Source organism: Lethenteron reissneri, chromosome 36 (assembly GCF_015708825.2).
Source record: "Lethenteron reissneri isolate LAM-NWPU_2019-01 chromosome 36, ASM1570882v1, whole genome shotgun sequence".
In the NCBI taxonomy this organism is placed as follows: domain Eukaryota; kingdom Metazoa; phylum Chordata; class Hyperoartia; order Petromyzontiformes; family Petromyzontidae; genus Lethenteron; species Lethenteron reissneri.
In genome coordinates, this window is record NC_083814.1 from 13,883,419 (window position 1) to 13,905,019 (window position 21,601).

Below are 21,601 nucleotides of genomic sequence, written 5' to 3' on the forward strand. Positions count from 1 at the left end.
GCAGTGAACGAACGAGTCCGTACGAGACCGTTCTGTCTGCTTATTTAATTCCATATGCTCTATTTATGTCATGTTGCCAAAAAATGACTGTGTGGGACAAGAGGATATGTAAAGAACGACTTATTGTCAGCATAATTATTTGTATCGTCAAAACTGAACGCTTTCGTCAATATACACGTCGGCTTTAAAATAAGAACTGCATAATAGGAAATGTTTGGGGCATGAATTGATTTACATACTATGAAGGGTCATTAGACAAACGTCGCCCCTATCATATTGGTTTTCTTTTAAGATCAAATTGTTATTGACGAATATGTTGCGTTTTGTGAGTGGAGCTTGTGCTTATTATTCTAACCCGAGTTCTTAAAAGCTGATCAGCAAGAGTGGCGACAGTGACCGATTGCTGGAAATGTTTCATGGCAGCACGAACCTTCACAAGTCACCTGCCTGAATGTCCCCAGAATAGCACGGCATTGTTGCACAACATTACACAACGTTACACGACTTCACGCAATGGGACACGGCAGCTTGTGCAACAAACACATCGCCCTCAACCGATCAAGAAAGTGGTTTAGTTTCCTAGCCGATTTTCGTTTACAGGAAATGTGTTTTATTTATTTTATCACATTATTTTTTATATATATTATATTTGAGCAGTTTTTGATTTCCTCTATAACACTTTTTCTTGTTTTTGCTCTGGTTTTTATTTGCTTCATAGTTGTACTTGTTTTTATGTTGTATTTGTTTTTCTGCCTTTGAAATGTTGGTAACCCAGGTTACTCTTGTACCTGAGACTTTATCAATGTTAAACCAAATTAACCTTAAATTGTATTTCAGCCAGGGCACGGCGGCTATGCTTTGCTTGCTTTGGAGGCAGGGGGTTAGCAGCTGGCAGAGTGAAACTCCCCAACGTGCTGGGTCGCTTTGTGGCCTCGAGATGGCAGTACAGCAAGTGTGTTGTTGAACCCATCTGTATGCACCTTTCCGGATTACGCTCCCATACGCGTGAGCTGGGTTTTCTCCGGTCCCTCTAGGATTCCACTTACATGAAGACAGACTTTGCTTAAAGTGGAATTTGTAAACTATGCCATGGTGCAGTACCCTCCTAATGAAAGGGCGTTGAGAATCCGTGAAACTGTCCCCTAGATATACGACACTGGAGTTCTTTACATTGTATACAATAAAACAGCACCACGTTTAATGTCAAATAATTTATTTCTGCTTGTACTGTAGGGGATTTTAACCATTCTTTTAAAACAATGAAGAAATATGAATAAGTCACTTATACTGTTCAACAATGCCTCAACATGTAAACTCAAATGTTTCTCAAACGTTCATCCTGTTTTATTTGGCTACATTCCTCTTCATTTCTCACTTTAGATAACTGTGGCGTAAGTGTGTAATTTAAAAAATGTGATTTATTTGAATATTGTTTATATTTTTATTAAACTGTCTTTGTTCGATGTACTGTCATTATTAAAGTTATTGTAATTGTTCCTCTCCATAATAAAATAACATTTCAACAAAACAACATTTTCCGTGTAAACATTCCAGTTCCTCATAAAACGATGGTCACTCTATTGCCAATTTAGTTTCAGTGGGATTTGTTTCAGTCTAATACACAGTAACTGTACGAATGTTCACATATATAGTCTGAGGTCAAAACATGTAACCATGGCAAGAACAAAACGTCCCTTCCAGAAAACAGATATATGTTTTTACTCAATGCACATGTTTTTAAAAACAAGACACATTATTTAATATTTCTTCAGCTCGAAGTTTCACTATAAATCCCATGTGCCTTGCAGAAATACATGCATTAATTACGGTATTATAAGCATGTGTTGTGTGTGAACACTCGCCAAGTGGCTCATCAGCCACGGCACGGGCTCAGCACGTGTCTACACTCCTCTAGAATCACATTCACATGCGATGTGAATCACACAGCAGTGGCTGCCACGAGGCTCCAGATTGAGGAGGCAATGTTGTTATCACAATTGAGTGATTTGTAAGTAATTTTTCAGAAACGGTATGTTTGGTTAATACCAGTTGCATTGTACGTTTTTAGAAACTCGTGCAGGCAAAGGGTGAGAATATACAAATCCCATATGCAGACCGGCGCTAAAGTCGTAATGCGAACCGAGGCTCCTCTTGCTGTGAGGTGCAAGTGTTGCCACTGCGCCATCCTGCCGCCCGACACGTGGAGCAGTGGAGGTGGAGTCTTTCGATAATTAGAACACAAAGGCATTGCGAAATAATTGCAGTTCCTTAATGCATATCTTGCACGTTTCTGGATCTCCATGCGAGTTCAAGTGTATCTGTAAGATAATCTGGGTCTGTGTGTAAGTCTATGTGCGTCTGTGTGAGAATCAGGGTCCCATGTGAGTGGAGTGGAAGTGAGATATTAAGACTTAATGGCATCATCACCCCGGCGACCGAACATCGATCAACGATCTCCTGGTCTCCAGAGCAAAAACTTAACTGTGTGAGTGGTTCAATTTGTGAGTCTATTGGTATCTGTGTGAGACGGAACTGATAATGAAACCAATGCATTTGAGTGTCTCGGTGATTCACCACCTGCGTGCATCATCACATGGGAAGTGAAAGCTCCGTCGGACTTTAGCCTGGAGCCTCGACGTGCCTCTTGCGATGTAGCCGCGTTAGTTACACATTCCAAAAATATGTATACCTGGTTCAATATGTAACATTCATATTGTACATCAACTCATGTCATGGTCATGATTCGAAAATGTTAATCTAAGCACTGTAACATGGACGTCTACAAAGTGGTTTTGTTAACTTAAGATTAAGAATTGCACAGACTTGAGTAGGCACTTCAGTTGCCACCCCCCCCCCCCAAAGAAGCCCCTCCCCGTTTCCACGTTCATATTCAACTTGAATTTGGCTGGCAATTTAGGCTGGAGCCCGAAATCTCTGGGCCGGTTTTTCTTCATGGGCAGGCCTGGGATTCCCTACATTCGAATTTTTTGTATGGAATCAAAGTCCGACTCCATGTGGAAACGGGTTACAATGCTACGGGCCATTTAGTTTTCTGCGCGTAAATGGAACACCACAACTTGTGAGTGATTCATGGCATGTGATCGTCGTGTTACAGTTCTCGGTTATCATACGTAACGCACCATGACCCGCATACACCGTGTTGGACGTGCTTTTCCTGTGGGGCAGTCCACATGTCGGCGTCTTGTGGGCCTTACACAGATCGCTACTCGTACTGGCTCATCGCCGGGTTGTCAAATGCTGTCGCTCTTGGCAGACGCACCTGAATGGGAGACAGGGGTTTGATGTAAATCCACAGAAGCGGCGCGATTTATATTGCCGTGAGACTCCATGCACGGTGAGCAGACTGGTGTGGGCTTGGTGACAGTGTGAGAGTGAGCGAAGGCCAAAGTGCTTACACACAGTCACGACTTCATCGTAAGCCATTGTCTCTCCGCTGCTGGATGCTGCAGGATGAAGGCATCCCTAACGGTCCTGTGATTTTACAGTTCATCTCAGTCCCGCACATCTACCTATCCTGACGCCGGCACACAATGGCCTACTCTTGCGAAGGACATGAGGGGATCTTTACCGTCCCCTGCGAGTGAAGCAGACTGCACGTGGTACTATTTAGGTTATTACACCGACAGTGTTAATCAGGCGGCCGCTGAGTGCAAGCACGCCACGTTCTCACCTCCTTGTGAGGGTCGGGCTTGCTGTTTTCACGATAGGACAGCGTCTTGATTCCTGAAGCATCGCTCAAAATCGTGCTCTCCGGCATTGTGGTTATCCCTGTCCGTGAACACACGTGCAGTCAAACACATCAACACGAGATCGTAATGCGTAATACTGATTTTCATAGCGCGCTGCTTCCCTTTACACCGAGACGTCTCATCTCAATACATTTGGAAGGGCACCCTGTCGAGGCGGTAGGATCCCGCCCAGTGTGCCGAAGAGGGTGGCAAGAACACTCGCGAGATGAGCATCACCTCTTCACACCAGGTTCCCTGGCCTGCAAGCGGACGTGAGTCTGCCAGTAGGGGGCGATGATTGCAACTACGTGTAATCCCAATGGAGTAATTTGTTGGTCATTTTGCGGTTTAGGCAAATTTGGACCGTGACGCCGGTACACGATGGTCTACTCATTTAGAATGTCAGGAGATGTTTTATGTCCACTATGAAGCAGACGGTGCGTATTTATGGATAATAAAAAGTCGCAGTAGTAACCAGAGTGGCCTGTTGGATTCGAATTTCGAGCCTCTGCAGCAAGTGGCGAACGTGATATCCCTGGGCCGTGTCACCGAAACTTACACAAGGAAGACACGGTGCGATGTGATTTCCAATGTCTATGATCGTAGCCAACAGGGCAGTGCAGCAATATCTACGGTTGTGATCTTGTACCTATCTCTCTGCCTTCACCAACCCACACTGCACTATACCTGCACAACCCACACGGTATTGGGGAGGCCCTTATCCACAAGCTGATTGTCGAAATTATAGGTTTAAAATGTCTGTATTTGTGTCATTTGCTATGAATGTGTCACTTGAAAAACGAGATGTCCAATCTCAGGAGATTACCCAGGTGAAATATTGTAAAAATAATGCACAAAAGTAAAAAAAAAACGGCCTGGACACTTACATAAGTATTTCAGGGTCGTGTGACAAGCCAAATACATAGACGCATGTGACACACATTTTGAGTGTAAGATTCTGACAAGTGAGAATTGTTGATGTAATAAAATAGCGCAACTTACAGGGGATGTACGAGCCTTTCCTTGAGAAACTTGGGAACCGCGAGCGATTCGTCCCAAGGCTGTTGAGGAACAAAGACTATTTTTAAAAATATTTTACTTTGCGTTCCAGTTACAATCCATCCCTAAATACATAGCGCATGATATTAGCGCGTATGAGGTTGAACATGTTTTGCACTAATTTTGAGTACTCGGCATTTTGTCATATACCAATTCGTATGTTCACCTGCAGACAGGTGTATACAATGTGATGTGTTGGGCCAGATAAATATTTGGCATTACAATAAAAACATGCCATTAATATAACGATGCGTTAATCACCGAGTGATACGGATCGTGGCTTCGCAGGGCCATGACAGATAGCGACAGCCCGGGCAGGCCTGCGTGCAGCAATGGATATACAGTGGCCGATGTCGATGCTGATGAAGACGAGGATAACGATGACGACGAATAATCTGCTGCGTGTTGTCTACGGGTCACGCTTCACTTGTGCGGCCCTCCCAGCTGCTTTGAAGAGGGCCTTGTAACGGTCCAACTCACCTGCCCGTGTCGCTGAAGCGGTCCCAGGCCTTCTTGCGGCGGTACAGCATGTAGCCAAGCAGGCCTGCGAGCAGCAGCAGTAGCAGGATGCCACCCAGTGTGCCAAAGAGGATGGCGAAGAACACTCGCGAGATGAGCGTCACCTCTTCGCACCGGCTTCCCGTCGTCTGGTAAATGCCTTTGTTGTTACACCTGTGGGGTCGCCAGGTATTAGTTCATGAGTTATTCTTAAACGCAGTTGCTGGGCACAGGACTGAAATGCCGAAACGGTAAAGCGACCAGCAACAAACAGCACTGTAAGACGTGTAATACGTAAGAGTGTAACACGCTGTTTGTATGAAGAAAGATTATTATAGGAATTTGAGCAACAAGACGATGAGAGGGAATTACAAAGTGGAGCAGTGCGAGGGAAGACGCATAAAGCGAAGTGTTGTGACCTGCAGTATCACGGTGGGTGGGTATGTGATTGAATGCTTGATTGAGTGGGTGGGTAGATGAGCGAGTATGTTATAACCTGCAGTGTTGCGACTGATCACAGTATGGAGAAGATGAAACAGTCTGGCAGACCCGAGACCTCCACATGGTTGGAGGAATCAGTGAGTGAAGCTCACGGGAACAGTGACTATGTTAGTAGCGATATCGATAGAAGAGTGATAATGAGGTGACTGACCGCCGGTGAGCGAGTGACTAGTTTAAAGCAATGAATGCTGGATCATCAATTTGTCAGTTGCGTAAAGATGGAGACATCCTGTTCAGTCTCAGTGAATTACGGAAACAGTAGTTTTGGCAAGTACCTCTGAATGCCAATATGGCCGATGTAAGGAGTGCTGTAACCAGTGCCAATCCCAGACACTTCCCACCCCACCCAACCCACCACACAATGCTCATGTCGAGACACAAAGCAGCAGCTGCCCACTTTAGTCTAACAAGTCAAGCCCAAGCCAAAGGGAGATATCAATCGCCACTGCTGATTTACAAAGTATAAACCGCTACGCCGCCACCCCCCACACTTTAGACACGCACGCAATCGTCCCGCGAGGGGCTCCATGGACCGTCTGCGAGCGACTGCCGCCGTGGCTGACGTGATGCACAAAGCGCGTGGCGTGGGGGGGGGGGAGCACCACGGACAAAGGTGTGCGAGCGATGCCGTTGCTTGTCGGCAGGCTGGCCGCTGAGTGGTGCGAGCGACTCGGAGCTGCAGGGGCGGTTACTCACACACACACGGCGCCCGTCTGGAGGTGCTGGCATTCTCCGTTTTTGTTGCAGTGGTTCTCGTTGGCACACGGGGACAGGCAGACAGGGCCGCTGGTTTCCGGCAGGCTCAGCGTGTAGCCCGTGAATGTGGTGTTACAGTTGTACACCTGGTCCAGTTGGTTTTGCGGAACTGGAATGCATCAATGCCGTGGTGATTATAGTTGCCATTAGTGAAGAACTCATCTCAACAGCAAAGTATTTTGAGATCACGATGCCTACGATTAAATGTTACCAATTGGCAGATATTTGTCAAACTGGCAGATATAGGCCTGCCTACACAATGTCAGTCACTGAGTTTCTTGACCATACTTCACCACACCGGTCAGTGCTTATTGGTTACTTCATAATTTATTGGATAGAGGTTTAATTCAATGCCAAATCTAAGTTTAGTCCGATCAGATGCATGAACAAAGGATTTATATTCAAGAACGATTACTTAATTACGAGCTCATTGCCGCAGGTCACCTGCTAGAAAACTTACACACAGCCACACATCTCAAAAGTGGCGTATCTCACCGACTGTCTGCTGAATGTCTTCCAGAAGAATGTTCCCCAAGTATCGCATCAACACAAACTTGGACCTGATGAGGGCCAGCTGGGTCCCATTGTAGATGGCATGGATGCTGCTGTCGAGTGGGTAGTCAAAGTTGGCCATGCAGTTCGATTTAATTGTGGAGTTCCCGGTAGAGCTGATGAATATAAGGGACAAAAATGAATACCAGTTAACTTAACGTGTAGGTTTTCACAGGTTTTCATAATTGTCGTTTGGGTTAGGTTATGTCACGATCTAGCCAAAGTTACCCTGTGAACCCTCCACCACCCGCCAACACAAATGAAAGGGTCACCTGGTGCACAAGTGTTTAACGCGCCGCCATTTCCTGTTCTATCAGCTCATAAGTACGTTGAAGTTGAAAATTTAATTAACGCCATACATTGGTCATTACATGGTCTAACCAAAAATATATATGCATCACAAACACCAGTGTTAAAAGAGAACATATATTACACAACCACTATGCTATTGTGTGTCCATTGTTATTATTACCTGAAGTTTTCAAGAGATACTGCGTTGAACCCGGATATTATTTTCAGTTTGTTAATGACCTGTGAATCATGCAAAAATACGTAGAGTAGTGTTACAACCCAATGTTGCACGATTTCCAGCTTTTGTAACATTTCCACGTTTTATTTGCCGTTTGTTGGGGAAATTGACAGAAACTGTAAAAGAAAATACGCTTTCGAAAATTCGTGTTGCTCATGAACAGGGCTCGTAGTCAAAACGGACGGTGGTGTGGCCCACTGTATCGCGCTCGCTGCTCGCTGCAGAGGTTCACGGTTTGAATTCAGAAGCTGCCCTGATGATTACTGCGGTGTATATTAACTATAACAATACCACGCACCATCTGCCGCACCCACAGTGGACGTTAAAGATCCCTGTACCGTCATTCGTAAGCGGAGGCAATTGTGTGCTGGCTTCAGGGTCCAAATTTGCCAAATTAAAAAACTTACCCCCAAATCACTCAATTATATGTATGTTGAACTTCTTTCAGACTGTACATAGTCAACCCATGCTAATCGGAGGTGCGGGACTGTACACAGCAATCATCGCCCCTTACTGGCAGACTCATGTCCCAGGTCACTCTTACAAGTACTAATTTATACTGGTCTCTTGAATTCTTAACTTTTTTAGTAATATAACTTGAACTGAAGCCAATCAGAGAGTGGTCTGTACAGCAGCGGACTGGCACTGATCAGTATAGCAATGCACTGTCCTCTGAAATAGGGGCAATGCCCGACCAAGTGGGCAGTGCCCACAGATATGTGGGAGAAAAGTGGCTCTGCGCATCGCTATAAATTCCTCTATTCGCTTATTGAAGATGAGGTTGGGGTCAGGCAAGAAATTCGTATTGGTTAAAATCCTGCCAGCTACATCTGGTGTTACCTTTTTCTTTTACCTTAAAAACATATATATGTACTCTTAGTTCTTTAGGTAAAGCCACGTAGGTAAAAAATGAAATCAAAATTAATAAAAATAAAAAACAAAAACAATAACAATATTAATTTTGATTTCATTTTTTACCTACGTGACTTTACCGAAATAACTAAGAGTATGAATCCTTGCAGTCACGAAAGCTTCAAATCTAGAACATATATATGTAACTGAATAAAATAAAGCAATTCTCCACTTGGGAACTGAAACCAGAAGCAAGATTCTCAGAAAGGGGACTTAAACCCCTTACATTGTCAGTGTAATATATATTGATCCATCAATCATTATTGATTCTCTGAGCTCACAAAATGTTAGTCGAGTGACACACATACACATTTATGTTTTTTCCTTTTGTATATGTTGTATGTCATGTGTTCCCATGGACCGCTATACCTCCGATTAGCACGGCTGGCTACGTACACTGCCAAATAAGTTCAACATACAGACACTAGTGATTGCTACATTTACCACAATGTGTAAGAGAAAGAAAACTTTTTTGAATTTAATCGCAACTCTGAATTTTAGAAATGATCTATCGAATCGTCGGGGTGTCGAAGGTGTGAATCATTACTCCCCAATGTAGGGACAGTCTGGATAGGATTTGTCTGCTGAGCAATCAGATATGAGAAAGCTAGGACCAGATCCGTTTGGTTGGGAATCGGATTGATTGGACCTAATGTATTCAGGCCATATCAGTGCACCTTGATAAAATGTGATTTATATTTCTCATGTTTAAACTGGTCGGTTATTGTTACAAACAATACACATATTGGTTTAAGCAAGTTGTATAGTTATTAAATTGCTTCACGAGCCAGCCTCAGCGGTTAACCACCACCTTGAAGCAAACATCAGTGGCGGCAATGCCAACTTACCGCATTCGTCAGCTCAGCTTTGACAGCTTCTGTAATGCTATTGTATTTCTTGGAAATGAACCATAGTTTCAGAGCGTATTTCACCTTTGCAGCTCCTAGATGGGGTGCACAGAGTAACAATGTGAGGTGACAACTGCCCACGTGCGTGTCAGTATTACAATGCTTGATATTTCTTTATTTGAATGCACAAATTTCACACAGGAGATTTCTCGTATGAATAAGAACTCAATGCTTTTGGCCACAATGCACAATGTCCGCACACATATGACTCATAAAATGTGGACCGGAAACTCGGTGGTAGAGCAGCTGTCCGTGACCCATTTGTGACGCGATCGAAAGCATGCACAGCACACGGGATGATCACTCTCCTTTGTTGCATGCTGCTCTCTTCTGTCCAACGTGTGTTTCACCAGGCACAGAAAGTGGCACCAACCTGGCTTGCGAGAGACTGGGACGGTGAGGGTCCCGAACTGACACTTGTCGCCTTGGGTGACCGGCGTGCACGAGCACTTTGCCGCGCTGCAGCCTCCATCCACGCCGTCCACGTAGCACGCCCCGCCGTTAACGCACGGGTCACTGGGGCACGGCACGCTCCTGCACGCCGGCTTGCATGACTGCCCGACGGCTGGGAGGGAAGAGGAGAGGGGGTCATGTGGGCCAGCAAACGGTAGAGGGCGGTGAAGAGAGAGAGAAGCGTCCCCGTGTGAGCTGCGGCCAGGCTTGTTTTGACGGTCAAGGAGACTCGCTGCCAGTGCCCCCCTGGCCCTGGGTTCGGCCTCCCATTGACATTTAAAAGATCACGCACACGCGTGTTTGTGTTTGCAAGGAGCAAGTGCGCCCCTTGAGCAAGTTAACTTCCTCCTATGTAGTGTGACCACAAGCTCATTAATCATGTTGCCTCCTTTGTTGAGTCTAAGCAGGCACTTGTAACATAAGAGCTTGCATGGTACAGATAAAGGACTGTTTGCATAAACTAACATTGAAAGCTGTTAGTTGGTAGAGGAAGTGCAGTGCGGTAGCTTTACTTTTGAATTAAACAACACTCAGTGGTGGAAATGTGTCAGTATCCATATACATTTTAGTTTAGTGGCCACATCTGAGTCAGAATTAAGGTAATTTTATCAGGGGAAACACCGGTTTGCTGCAGCTGCCTCGTTATAAACAGAGCGGCTGCAGGAACCCGTTGTGACTCCTCTCTGCCAGGCTAACCTGTGTAGTTCTCATTGCAGAAGCAGGTGAAGCTGCCGAAGGTGTTCTGGCACTGCGCGTTGGGCCAGCACGCGGTCTTGTTCTTGCACTCGTCAATGTCCACGCAGGCGTTGCCACTTGTGACCATGCCCGGCCTGCAGGAGCAGCTCTGTACTCCGGGGACGTAGAGGCAGACCTCCATGCGCTCGCAGACGATCCCGTTGCCTGGGTGGGAGAAGAGGGAGGAGGACACGTCCTTGGCTTGCTTAGAGGTTTCAGGTGTAGAGAACTCAAAAGACAAGGAGAAGTCTGTCTGGCAAGAGTGAACTTGGTCGGCAAAAGATTACAAAGGCAAAAGCGTAAAAATAACTACAACAACGAAGTGAATAGAAATCAGAGCAATCACAACCAAAGAGAAAGTATGTATCATAATGGAGTGCCCTGGCAGCATTACGCTTGAGAGATATTGAAATATTGAACACAACTTCAAGACTATTTGAAACAGATTAATAACCCAACTCTATGAAACGTAGTATTCTGTTTAAATTTACTGCGGGCAGCGTCACTTGAACCCATATCGCCGCTCGCATTGAATCGTTGCGGGTAGGGAGGGGCGGAAGTGAATGGCCACACACGGCCACACACGTAACCTCCAGCATCGATCGCGCTCTATCCACAGACGCGCGTCACATACGCCGGAGTGGCCGTCACCTGTGAATCCCTCGTTACAGCTGCACGTGTAGCTTCCGTCCGTGTTGGCGCAGGTGGCGTCCGCAGAACAGGCGTTGGCCTGCGAGCACTCGTCAATGTCCAAGCAGCTGCTGTTGTCCGGCTTCATTTGGTACCCAGACTTACACCTGCAGTGACACGTGGAGAGAGCAGCAGTGCTTATTTGTTCAATTCTAGATTTGAAGCTTTCGTGACTGCAAGGATTCATATTCTTAGGTTTTTTTCGGTAAAGTCACGTGACTTTACCGAAAAAACTTAAGAATATTTGTTCAATGTTCAATTTATGAATTAGGCTACGTGGCTTAGCGGTAGAGCGAGCGGATCGCAATCCAAAGGTTGCAAATTTCACATCCTGGTTGGGAGTTGCCCATCATCTTTCTGGGGTGAATAAAATAGGTACCACTTTGTGTGGAAGTCAACAATGGTTATTTTATTGATGACCTCGCCACCGTCATAGAGATGCGAAATTTCCACCACTGGCTCAGGGCTGTAAACAGGAGATGAGCACCGGCTCAATGTTCATTTGAACAGAAACTCGCGACCACTTGTTATAAAACAGGTCTATATTTATATTCTCATGTCTTCGCCGCACGTTCTGAAGAGCCATCGCCAGACATACCAGTCGGTTTTTCTGTATATTTAAGAATGAACGAATCTTGAGCTCACAATGCTTGCATCAAATCGCGTGCGTAACAATCTTAGTTTTTACATGCACGTCGTTTGTAATGTGTTTAAGTGACCTCTACAACCACTCCTAGTAGGAGGGCAATCGAGAATCGCAGGCCGAATGCGACAAGGAGTCGTTATGCTACGTGCGACGCGACGTTCATGTGACCGCATGCGCAGCACCCTGAGCAGCTGCGGCTCCAGCTCCTCTCGGATTGGGGGGTGGGGGGCAGTTGGACTGTAATGTCGGGGGGCCACCGTGACAGTGATACACGCCATTGAGAAGAGTGAACATGAGTGGACCAACGTGACATCTGATCGTGCAGGGCCCAAGGCAGCAAGCCGCTAGTGCCGGCCCGGACACAGTGGAAAAGGCCGCCTGCACTCGTGCCACCGGCAAGGTGACGGCGATTGTGCCGGAGATACTCACACGCACACAGCTCCCGTGCGGAGGTGCTGGCGATTGTGCCGGAGATACTCACACGCACACAGCTCCCGTGCGGAGGTGCTGGCAATTGTTCCGGAGATACTCACACGCACACAGCGCCCGTACGGAGGTGTTGGCATTCTCCGATGTTATTGCAGTAGCTCTGATTGGCACACGGGGACAGGCACACGGGGCCGGTCTCTGGCAGGGTCAATATGTATCCCACGAACGTTGTGTCACAGTTGTACACCTGGTCCAGTTGGTTTTGTGGAACTGAAAAACAGATGCCGTCGTGGTTATGGATGAGTTAGAAATGCACCTGGTCTCACTGCAACATTAAAGCATACATGGGAAGTCAATATATTTTCAGAAAGACATGCTTAAATCAAGTTTTCTGGGAGGAAGCTGGGCAACTTATGAGTCAAAAAGCACTTCAATAAATAATGTGTAACCTATGGGAACCTCATTTGCCAGTAAAAATATGATAATTGGTTTTTTACCCTTCTATCTGGCAACAAAACTGACACCTTTTTACAAGGAGTCATGTTTGCATAGACCACAATACCTGCAGTCATAATGCAAACAAAAAACATAACTCTGATAATGTGCACTGTCCTTGAAGTTGATTGGTCCACACCCGAGACAGCTTTCCTTAGAGCCTAGTCTCACATGGGTTGGACCAGATGACGCCAAAAGGCTTTTTGGCGTCATTATCAATGTGTAACCTTTGTTAAAGACATTACCTGTTTCATTTAGATTTATTCAATCATGTATAAACACTCATGAATGGAGTTGGTCAAACATCCAAATATTGGGCCACAGAGCTTCGGCAATAGATGGCGCCGGATACGGTTTGCCTCTCCTCTTGTCTGTGGCTTCCCACGCCTCCGCATTACAAAGTCAACTTACAGCACTTGAGATGCAGTTCGTATGAATGGCGCGATATGAAGTCAAAATGAAATCGTTTTAAATAGGACCCTACATAAACATCAGTAATAATATTTGGTCTCAAGGGGGATGCGATCGACCCCATCGCACTCCCCTCCACACCGCCCCCTGCCCCCCCTTGGATCCGCCACTGTAGGCAGCGGGATAACAAGAACCCCTTGAGCCTGGACTTGAACAGCACGGAAAGATGTGAGGTGAGCCAGGTGAGAAATCAGATGCAGAGGAAATGTATCCGCATTCGTGGAAAAAACTTGCAAGTGGAATTCCCAATGCCTTTCCCAACTCTATTGAGGAATGGCTTTCATGCACGTTGCAATTATGTCCTAAAAATGGGCAGTCAAGCACAAATCTTGCGGTGATCTTTAGACCAGGGGTGGATATACGGCGGTGTAACCCGGAACGCTGTGGTCATGGATGTGAAATCTACACCAGACTCGGTCGTTCCGGAAGGAACCAGCAGAAAGGGCAGTAGCTTGGCGGGTAGTCTATGGTGTTTCTATCTATTTAATTCACAAGTGTCCGTCCATCACACTCTGGGTGTCCCAAACTATTTGTGGGGGCGGGGGATAAAAACAAATATACAATTGTGGAAAAGGTGTATGAACATACTTAACAAATATATACGTAACGTTGCTGTATTATTTTAAATTAATGCCGCTGCTGACACAGGCGAATTTATGTTAATTGATTAGTCAATACTCGTATCCCCCCCCCCCACCCCCTTGTGCTCAGGCTCAGTTGGTACGGTCCCGATGTGTTTTAGAAACTGGCTGCTCATTGCCGCAGGTCGCCTGCTGAAAAACTTACACAGCCACACATCTCAAAAGTGCCACATCTCACCGAGTATCTGCTGAATGTCTTCCAGAAGAATGTCCCCCAAGTATCGTGTCAGCCCAAACTTGGACTTGATGAGGGCCAGCTGGGTCCCGTTGAAGATGGAATGGATGCTGCTGTCGAGTGGATAGTCAAAGTAGGCCGTGCAGTTCGATTTAATTGTGGAGTTCTTGGTAGAGCTGATGAATGTAAAGGACAGAAAAACCCCAGTGTTAGAAGAGAGCTGATGTTATCACAGTACCACAGGCGCTATGTTGATGTACCTGCATTGTTATCGTGGCATGATATTATTACCTGAAGTTTTCAAGAATTACTGAGTTGAACCCAGATATTATTTTCAGTTTGTTGATGACCTGTGAATACAAGAAGATAACATTCAATGCCACATGATGTACAGATTCAGTGAACTTATTAAGAAGTTGATGGTGAAGTATGACCAAACAACCCCTTTCGACCAAATGGGCACGGGGAAGCCTTTATCCAGCAAGATCTTATCAAAGACCCGTACATTATTCACAAACTTTACAGTTAATTTTAAAACATTTCCCTGTGCTTCACGTGCCAGCCACAGGGGTTAACCCCCACCTTGTAGCAAACAGCAGTGGCGGCAATCCCAACTTACCGCATTTGTCATGTCAGCTTTGACAGCGTCTGTGATGTTGATGTATTGCTGGGAAATGAACCATAGTTTCAGCATGTATTTCACCTTCACAGCTCCTAGACGGGGGACACACAGAATAACAATGTGAGGTGACAGCCCCCCCCACCCCACCCCGTGCTTGTCAGTATTACAATGGGAAGAGAAGTGTCTTTATACTTTTTATATATTCGAATGTTAAAATGTATGAAAACGAATATGTATCCATGTCAGGGGATTTTCCAGGTGAAATATATAAATGAATATTCCTCATGAAAACAAAGAGCCCTCTGGGAGTACCTATTTCAGCAGCATTGATTCAACACAGGCTGTACTCTTGACAAATTTTAAGACACACTTTCTCATCAGCAGAATCTGTCTTGCTTGAATTACTGCTTTATGACTGCCAGATATTACAGGCAAGGACCATCTTCTCTCCATGATGTGGGGGCTAGTTTGACGCCAGATTATACAACACACAACTCAATAATCATGGCACCAACCTGGCTTGCGAGAGACTGGGACGGTGAGGGTCCCGAACTGACACTTGTCGCCTTGGGTGACCGGCGTGCACGAGCACTTTGAGGCGCTGCAGCCTCCATCCGCGCCGTCCACGTAGCACGCCCCGCCGTTAACGCACGGGTCACTGGGGCACGGCACGCTCCTGCACACCGGCTTGCATGACTGCCCGACGGCTGGGAAGGAAGAGGAGAGGGGGGTCATGTGAGCGAGTGAACGCCAGAGGGCGGTGAAGAGAGAGAGAGAAGCGTGCCCGTGCGAGCCGCGGCCAGGCTTGTTATTCCGGTTACGAAGCCTCGCTGCCAATGCCCCCCAGGCCGCCCCGGGTTCGGCCCTCCCGTTGACATTTAAGAGATCACGCACACGCGTGTTTGTGTATTTTTGCTGACTCCTGCAAATGAGGCTATTCTGGGCTCTTGATTTCTTATCTGGTTAAACAAAATAATATCAACTATGTGCAAGGAGTAAACGTGCCCATTGAGACTGCTGAACAGTACTGTGACCACGAGCTCTGAACTGCACCATCATCTTCTCAATAGGCCGTCTTTTATTAAACCGTCCATTATAAAAAAAAAATTGGACAGGCGCAAGTGACTTAAGATATTCAATGACTCATACAGCAAGGTTTGATAAATTGACATGAGAATGTCAATACGCACATAGTGATTGCTGTAACCTCATTCGTTAGTTGTGCAATATTTCTTACTGAACCTGGACTCGTTCTCTGTCATATTGATGTTTTGTCTTTGTTTTTGTTGTTGCTTTGTTCACGTACCAAAAAGATACCTTTTAAAATAGCCAAGAAACTGACAAAACGCATTTATCCGTGTAACAAATCAAATCAACTCAAACTTAAAACTGAGTAACATTCTGCGGAATTGCAAACCACGTTAAATCAGTGGGGGCATTAGTGACGCAGCGGCGACCTGACTTAATTCCCTGCCTGAACTAACATCAGATCCATAGTTAGCAATATCTGAACCAGTTCTTATCACCCCCTTCACAAACATGCACTGACCAGCATGGTGAAGTATAGTCAAACGACTCCCGTGACTGACACGGTATAGGAAAGCCTTTAACCTGGCAAAGGAATAAAAACAAGATGATTATTATCTTGAATACATCTGTTCCATAAAAATAATATAGTAACCCCCCCCCCCCAAGTATATAATGGGAGGTAAATGCATATAATGGTAGGTTTTTATTTCTCCTCTCCTCTCGTGGTTTGGAATTCCCATTCCCCAGCCATCCCTTCTGGAAGCTCAAGACTCAAGAAAGCGTCTTTGAGTCGGGAATTTATTGAGAGGAAGTTTTTTTAAGTTTTAAGTTGTCAAGACCGCGTCTTGAGACACGGTTGCATTGTTAGCCTCTAGATATCCACTTTGTTATAGTTGTGCAATGAGTGATGAAAGCCTGCTATCGGGAGAAACACCGTGTGCTCGCCTGCTGCAGCTGCCTCGTTTAAAACACAGTGGCCGCCGGAACCCATTGTGACCATCTTCTCTGACACTCATTACACTTTTCCGCCAGGCTAACCTGTGTAGTTCTCATTGCAGATGCAGGTGAAACTGCTGAAGGTGTTCTGGCAATGCGAGTTGGGCCAGCATGAGCTTTGGTTCTCGCACTCGTCGAAGTCCAGACAAAAATTTCCATTGCTGACCATGCCCGGTCTGCAGGAGCAGTTCTGCAGCCCGGTGAGATTGAGGCAGGCCTCGATGCGCTCGCAGTACGTCCCGTTGCCTGGGGGGAGGGGGAGGAAGAGAAGACGTGTTCTCTGTTTTAGAGGTCCCACATCGGAGATCTCGTAAAGCTATCCATGGGACGATTAATATTTTACAACTGAGTTTTCACATTAAAGATTCACACGTAACATTGTTCACGTAAAAAATCGACGTGCAAATGGAGAGGAGTACGGGAAACAAGAAACAACACGGGCAATATTGTATTCATAAGCATATACAGTGTGGAGTAGTGGCACACAGTGGTTTGCACATTGTGCTAAGAAACCGGCCACCTGGTGATAGAAATTACAATTTTAATTTTACCAGGTAAGGCTCACTGACTATTCGCTCTTTTTCAGAAGCGACCTGGCCACAAATGAGAGCTCAACAAAGTGGCTTATGATGGGGAAATTTATAGCAGCCAAATACTCAAAACGCATGTTTCTAAATGTGGAGGGAAAACCCGGAGGACCCGGAGAAAAATCGAAGCGACCACGGGGAGAATATGCAAACTCCAAATATACAAGCGTCAGTGTCGGGATTGAATCCAGGCAAGGGAGATTACATCTCACCACCACGGCATCAATACTGCTCCAGGCCCTCGATCCTTCACCAACCCACATTTAAAAGAGTGGTGAAGTGTGGTCAAACAACCACGGTGACTGACATGACACGGCTAGATCTTCATCTACCAGTGGATTAACAAAGAACTGTAAATTGTCGAATTGTCTGCATGAAGTGCAACTTTGGCAATAATCAGCGATTCCGTCAACCGTGCTGTAGCCACAGACGCTCGTCGCACCGGTGAATCCCTCGTTACAGCTGCACGTGTAGCTTCCGTCCGTGTTGGCGCAGGTGGCGTCTGCAGAACAATCATTGACCTGCGAGCACTCGTCAATGTCCGCGCAGCTGCTGTTTGCCAGCTTCATTTGGTACCCAGAGTTACATCTGCAGTGACACGTGAAGAGAACGATAATGGCAACAGAGTCAGTGATTTTGTTTTTGATAGAGCTCCGTGTACTTACGTCTAATCTAAATGGCCGCTCAGTGCAGAGGGCAATGCCATTGACAGCGAAACATTTATTCACCGATACATCAACGCAAAACATACCGCGAGGCATGTTCTGAAGAAACGCGACCTTCACGAGGAAAAAGCGAAAAACAAAAGCGGCGAAATGCGATTTCCTTAGATGCATGGTAGAAAAAGACGAGGTGATTGGCGAGGAACAATCAGTCCAGGGAGGACGCAGCAGAAGGAGGACGGTTGTTGCTCGTGTTCACTTACAGGCAGGCCGGACCATCCTTGAGATTGACGCACTCCATGTTGGTACCGTTTCCACAGTAACTGGCGTTGGCACATTGCGAGTGGCACTGCACGCCCCCATTGCTGCCCCATGCAACAGTGTAGCCACTATAATTCGTGTTGCACTTGTAATAGGTTAAAAACTCTTCTGCCGTGATACCTGTGAGAGCGAATAAAAACGCAGTGTTCGATCGCATCTCACTGTTGTACATCCATTTGCGCCACGTGAATGCGAATTATTCCCATTGAACACGGCTGCCCGATTTTAATGTTGCAAAACAGTGGCGCACACTGATATTTTACCCAGAAAAAACAGAGGATGCACATATTTGTTTTAATGTTTGACAAACCAAAAACAGAGCACTTGAAACACCTAATAATCTCATGGGTGGCTTTGCCTCTGAATGAAGGTTAAACATTCTGCTAAACATTAACGTTAGAGTACATGAAAGCTAAATAGATACAATTCAATAATATACAGATTCAAAGTAGCAAACGGCACGCGCTTATCTGTTAAATGTTTTTTTTTTTATATCAGGGCCCGTGGCATGCGTCGGGATATTGTAAATGGTGGAGCGGCTTAGCAGCGCCGGGGCTGATAAGCCAAATGATTAATTGTCCGGTCAAAGCTAAATTTTGTTTGAAATGTTGCCCTCTTTTGCATACACTACACATCATAAACTTTCAAATGTCTTCTCAGTCATTAAAATTAGTTGGGCGAACTAGGTGGTGTTCCCTGGAAAACCACGTGGACAGGCTAGCCACTTATTTTGCAGATTGCGAGATGATTCACAGCCACCTTTGTCCCATTTTGTGCCAGCAAAGTGCATGGTAAAACAAAACTCTTTACAGGGAATAAAGATTTATCTCTGAATATGACATTGCCTACTGATGTGATGGCAACGTCCAAAAGCGTATGTTTATTTTGTTTAACCAGGTGATAACTTAATAGACCAAAATATCCTCATTTGTAAAAGTGACTTGGGTCACCCCAATGACAAAAACAAAGTACAACAATGAACCAAATAGAAATCGGAGCAAACAACCGTGTCCAAGGAAAATTATATTTGATACACTGCTTTCTACAGAAGTTTTGCAAAGACATTGACTTGGCATGATGTTGAGAATGGCGTCATTGGCTGCAGGATGAAGTAATTAAGGATGTTTAGGATTAACGCTGCGAACCGAGCCCACTTACCTGTGCCGTTCTCGTATATGTCTGTTTGATTCGGAAATTCAATTTGCAAGTCGCTGCTGTTTTGTACTTTGATTGATTCGGTGATGGCAGAAAATATTGATGGGATGAGATCTTTTGAGTAGAAGTCGAGAATGGTGCGGTTTGGCATGTAATTGTAGCGTGCCTCGCTCGTCACAATGATGCTGCCTTTGCTGTTTATGGCACACAGGAAAAGGGAACAAAAAAACCCGTAATAAGTCAAAGACATGGTTATCTTAAAGTGCAATAATGGGAAACCCGTGTGTCATCACAAAAATGTAACTCAAATGTTCACGTGATTCTAAAATAACAAATACTATAAATTGCCGACAAATTAGGGACAACAGCATTTTATTAAACAGTAGAGAATATATCATGGGACCTCCTTTGCCAGTACCAAAATATGAGAATAGGTTTTGTTGTCAGATAAAAGGGGAAAACCTATTCTCAGTAGAGAATATTTAACGATATAACTCAACACAAAATACACCTTCCCATATCTTAGTTTTCACATCCTATCGACCACACGGCCTTCTAGGAATTAATCTTTCCATCAGCATTGGTTTCACACAAGTTTTATTATGACGAGTCTTCATCAGCCTAACGTTACCCACAATCACAAAATGGTGTGTTGGGGTGGGGCTTGGTAATAAATAGGGTGATCATTCATGAACAGCTAAATATACAGTGCTTTCTCCAATCCGATATAGAATTCTGCATACCGGTCAATTTAAATTTCCACCCACCCCAGTCCGCCAACCTTGAATTAGTGTGCCGACTATAGCCTACTATACAGTAGTTTACTTAATCTAGGAAAGCCTCACCGAGTCTCAACACTCTTTTTATAGGAGGGTCTCGGATCGTAGTCAGAGACTGGAGTACTCTGAGAAAACCCATGCGTGTGAGAGAAGAAACACATGAAAGTCTTGTAAGTTTCACAAACCTATGTGATGCACCAACCCTTACCTCTAAAGATATTACAAACAATACCATGCTCATCTCTGTTGATTAAATGTATTTATCAGAAGTTAATGTAAATGACGTACCTCATTTACGGATTGACATATCCAAGAAATCGCTGAGCAAAAAAATCAATACCTAAGCATCTGTAAAGTAAGAATAAAACATCAATTAGAAATGTCGTCTGTGATATAGAAATATGTATAATTTAACATCATGTAAATATTATTTACAGCCAATGCTGGATGAAGGCCTCTCCACACTGTGACGCTCATGTAGCTTGAACCATACTCCATCACGCTATCAGGTGGGGCTGAAGTACGGTAAAACAATTCATATGTCATGGGGTCCTTCATCCAGCAGCAGATTGACATAGGACCAAATAATATATTAATACGGGATATGTTATCTCATGAGATTGCACTTACACATAAAGCGTGCAAAAATTGTGTGCAGAAATTGTGCGTACCCGTCTCATGAACTCGTCTTCAAATAGATTTATGCTTTCCTGGTCTTCATACTATCCTCGTAGTTCCTGTTGGTGACTCTGACCACTATGGTGATGACCTTCGTGCGCGGCACTGCAGACGGTACAAAGCATCAACAGCCACGGTGAAGCGAATTCAACAAAACTCACAGAAACCTTCGCTAGGCCTGTATTTACTATTTTTATTTTACCAGGTAAAGCTCACTAAGCCATTTGCTCTTCTTCATAAACGACCTGGCCACAAATGATAGCTCAACAAAGCGGCTTATCATGCCGATATTTGTAGTATAAGAACACTGTACTCTCAACGCATGTTGATTCCAAAGACTCGGAGGGAAAATTCACACGACCACGGGGAGAACGTGCCAACTCCAGCTGTACAGCAGGCGCCAGGTCGGGATCGAACCCACGACCTCCTGTATACCAGGCAATGGAGATAACATCTCGCCACCACGGCATTCCATGATGCTAAGCAGATGGTTCTCCTAGCATCATCCAACCTGGGCCTATTTCCATCAATACACAAGTGGGCCGAATCCGGGGATCACTACACGACTGCTGC

General features: G+C 45.2%; 1 protein-coding gene across 1 annotated transcript; it reads right to left on the reverse strand.

The window, feature by feature from the left end:
* Positions 1-657: 657 nt before the first annotated feature.
* Positions 658-20,643, reverse strand: LOC133351280 (neurogenic locus notch homolog protein 2-like). Its single transcript, XM_061566380.1, has 21 exons — positions 20,639-20,643; positions 19,575-19,765; positions 18,359-18,536; positions 17,876-18,021; positions 16,889-17,092; positions 15,337-15,528; positions 14,819-14,913; positions 14,491-14,549; positions 14,203-14,375; positions 12,522-12,687; positions 11,304-11,449; positions 10,614-10,817; positions 9,838-10,029; positions 9,405-9,499; positions 7,588-7,646; positions 7,059-7,231; positions 6,504-6,672; positions 5,289-5,480; positions 4,752-4,810; positions 3,692-3,789; positions 658-3,280 (listed from the first exon to the last, which is right to left on the reverse strand). Exons 1-21 carry the CDS (start codon positions 20,641-20,643, stop codon positions 3,224-3,226), a joined length of 2,853 nt encoding a protein of 950 aa, XP_061422364.1. The 3' UTR covers positions 658-3,223.
* Between the last annotated feature and the right edge of the window lie 958 nt (positions 20,644-21,601).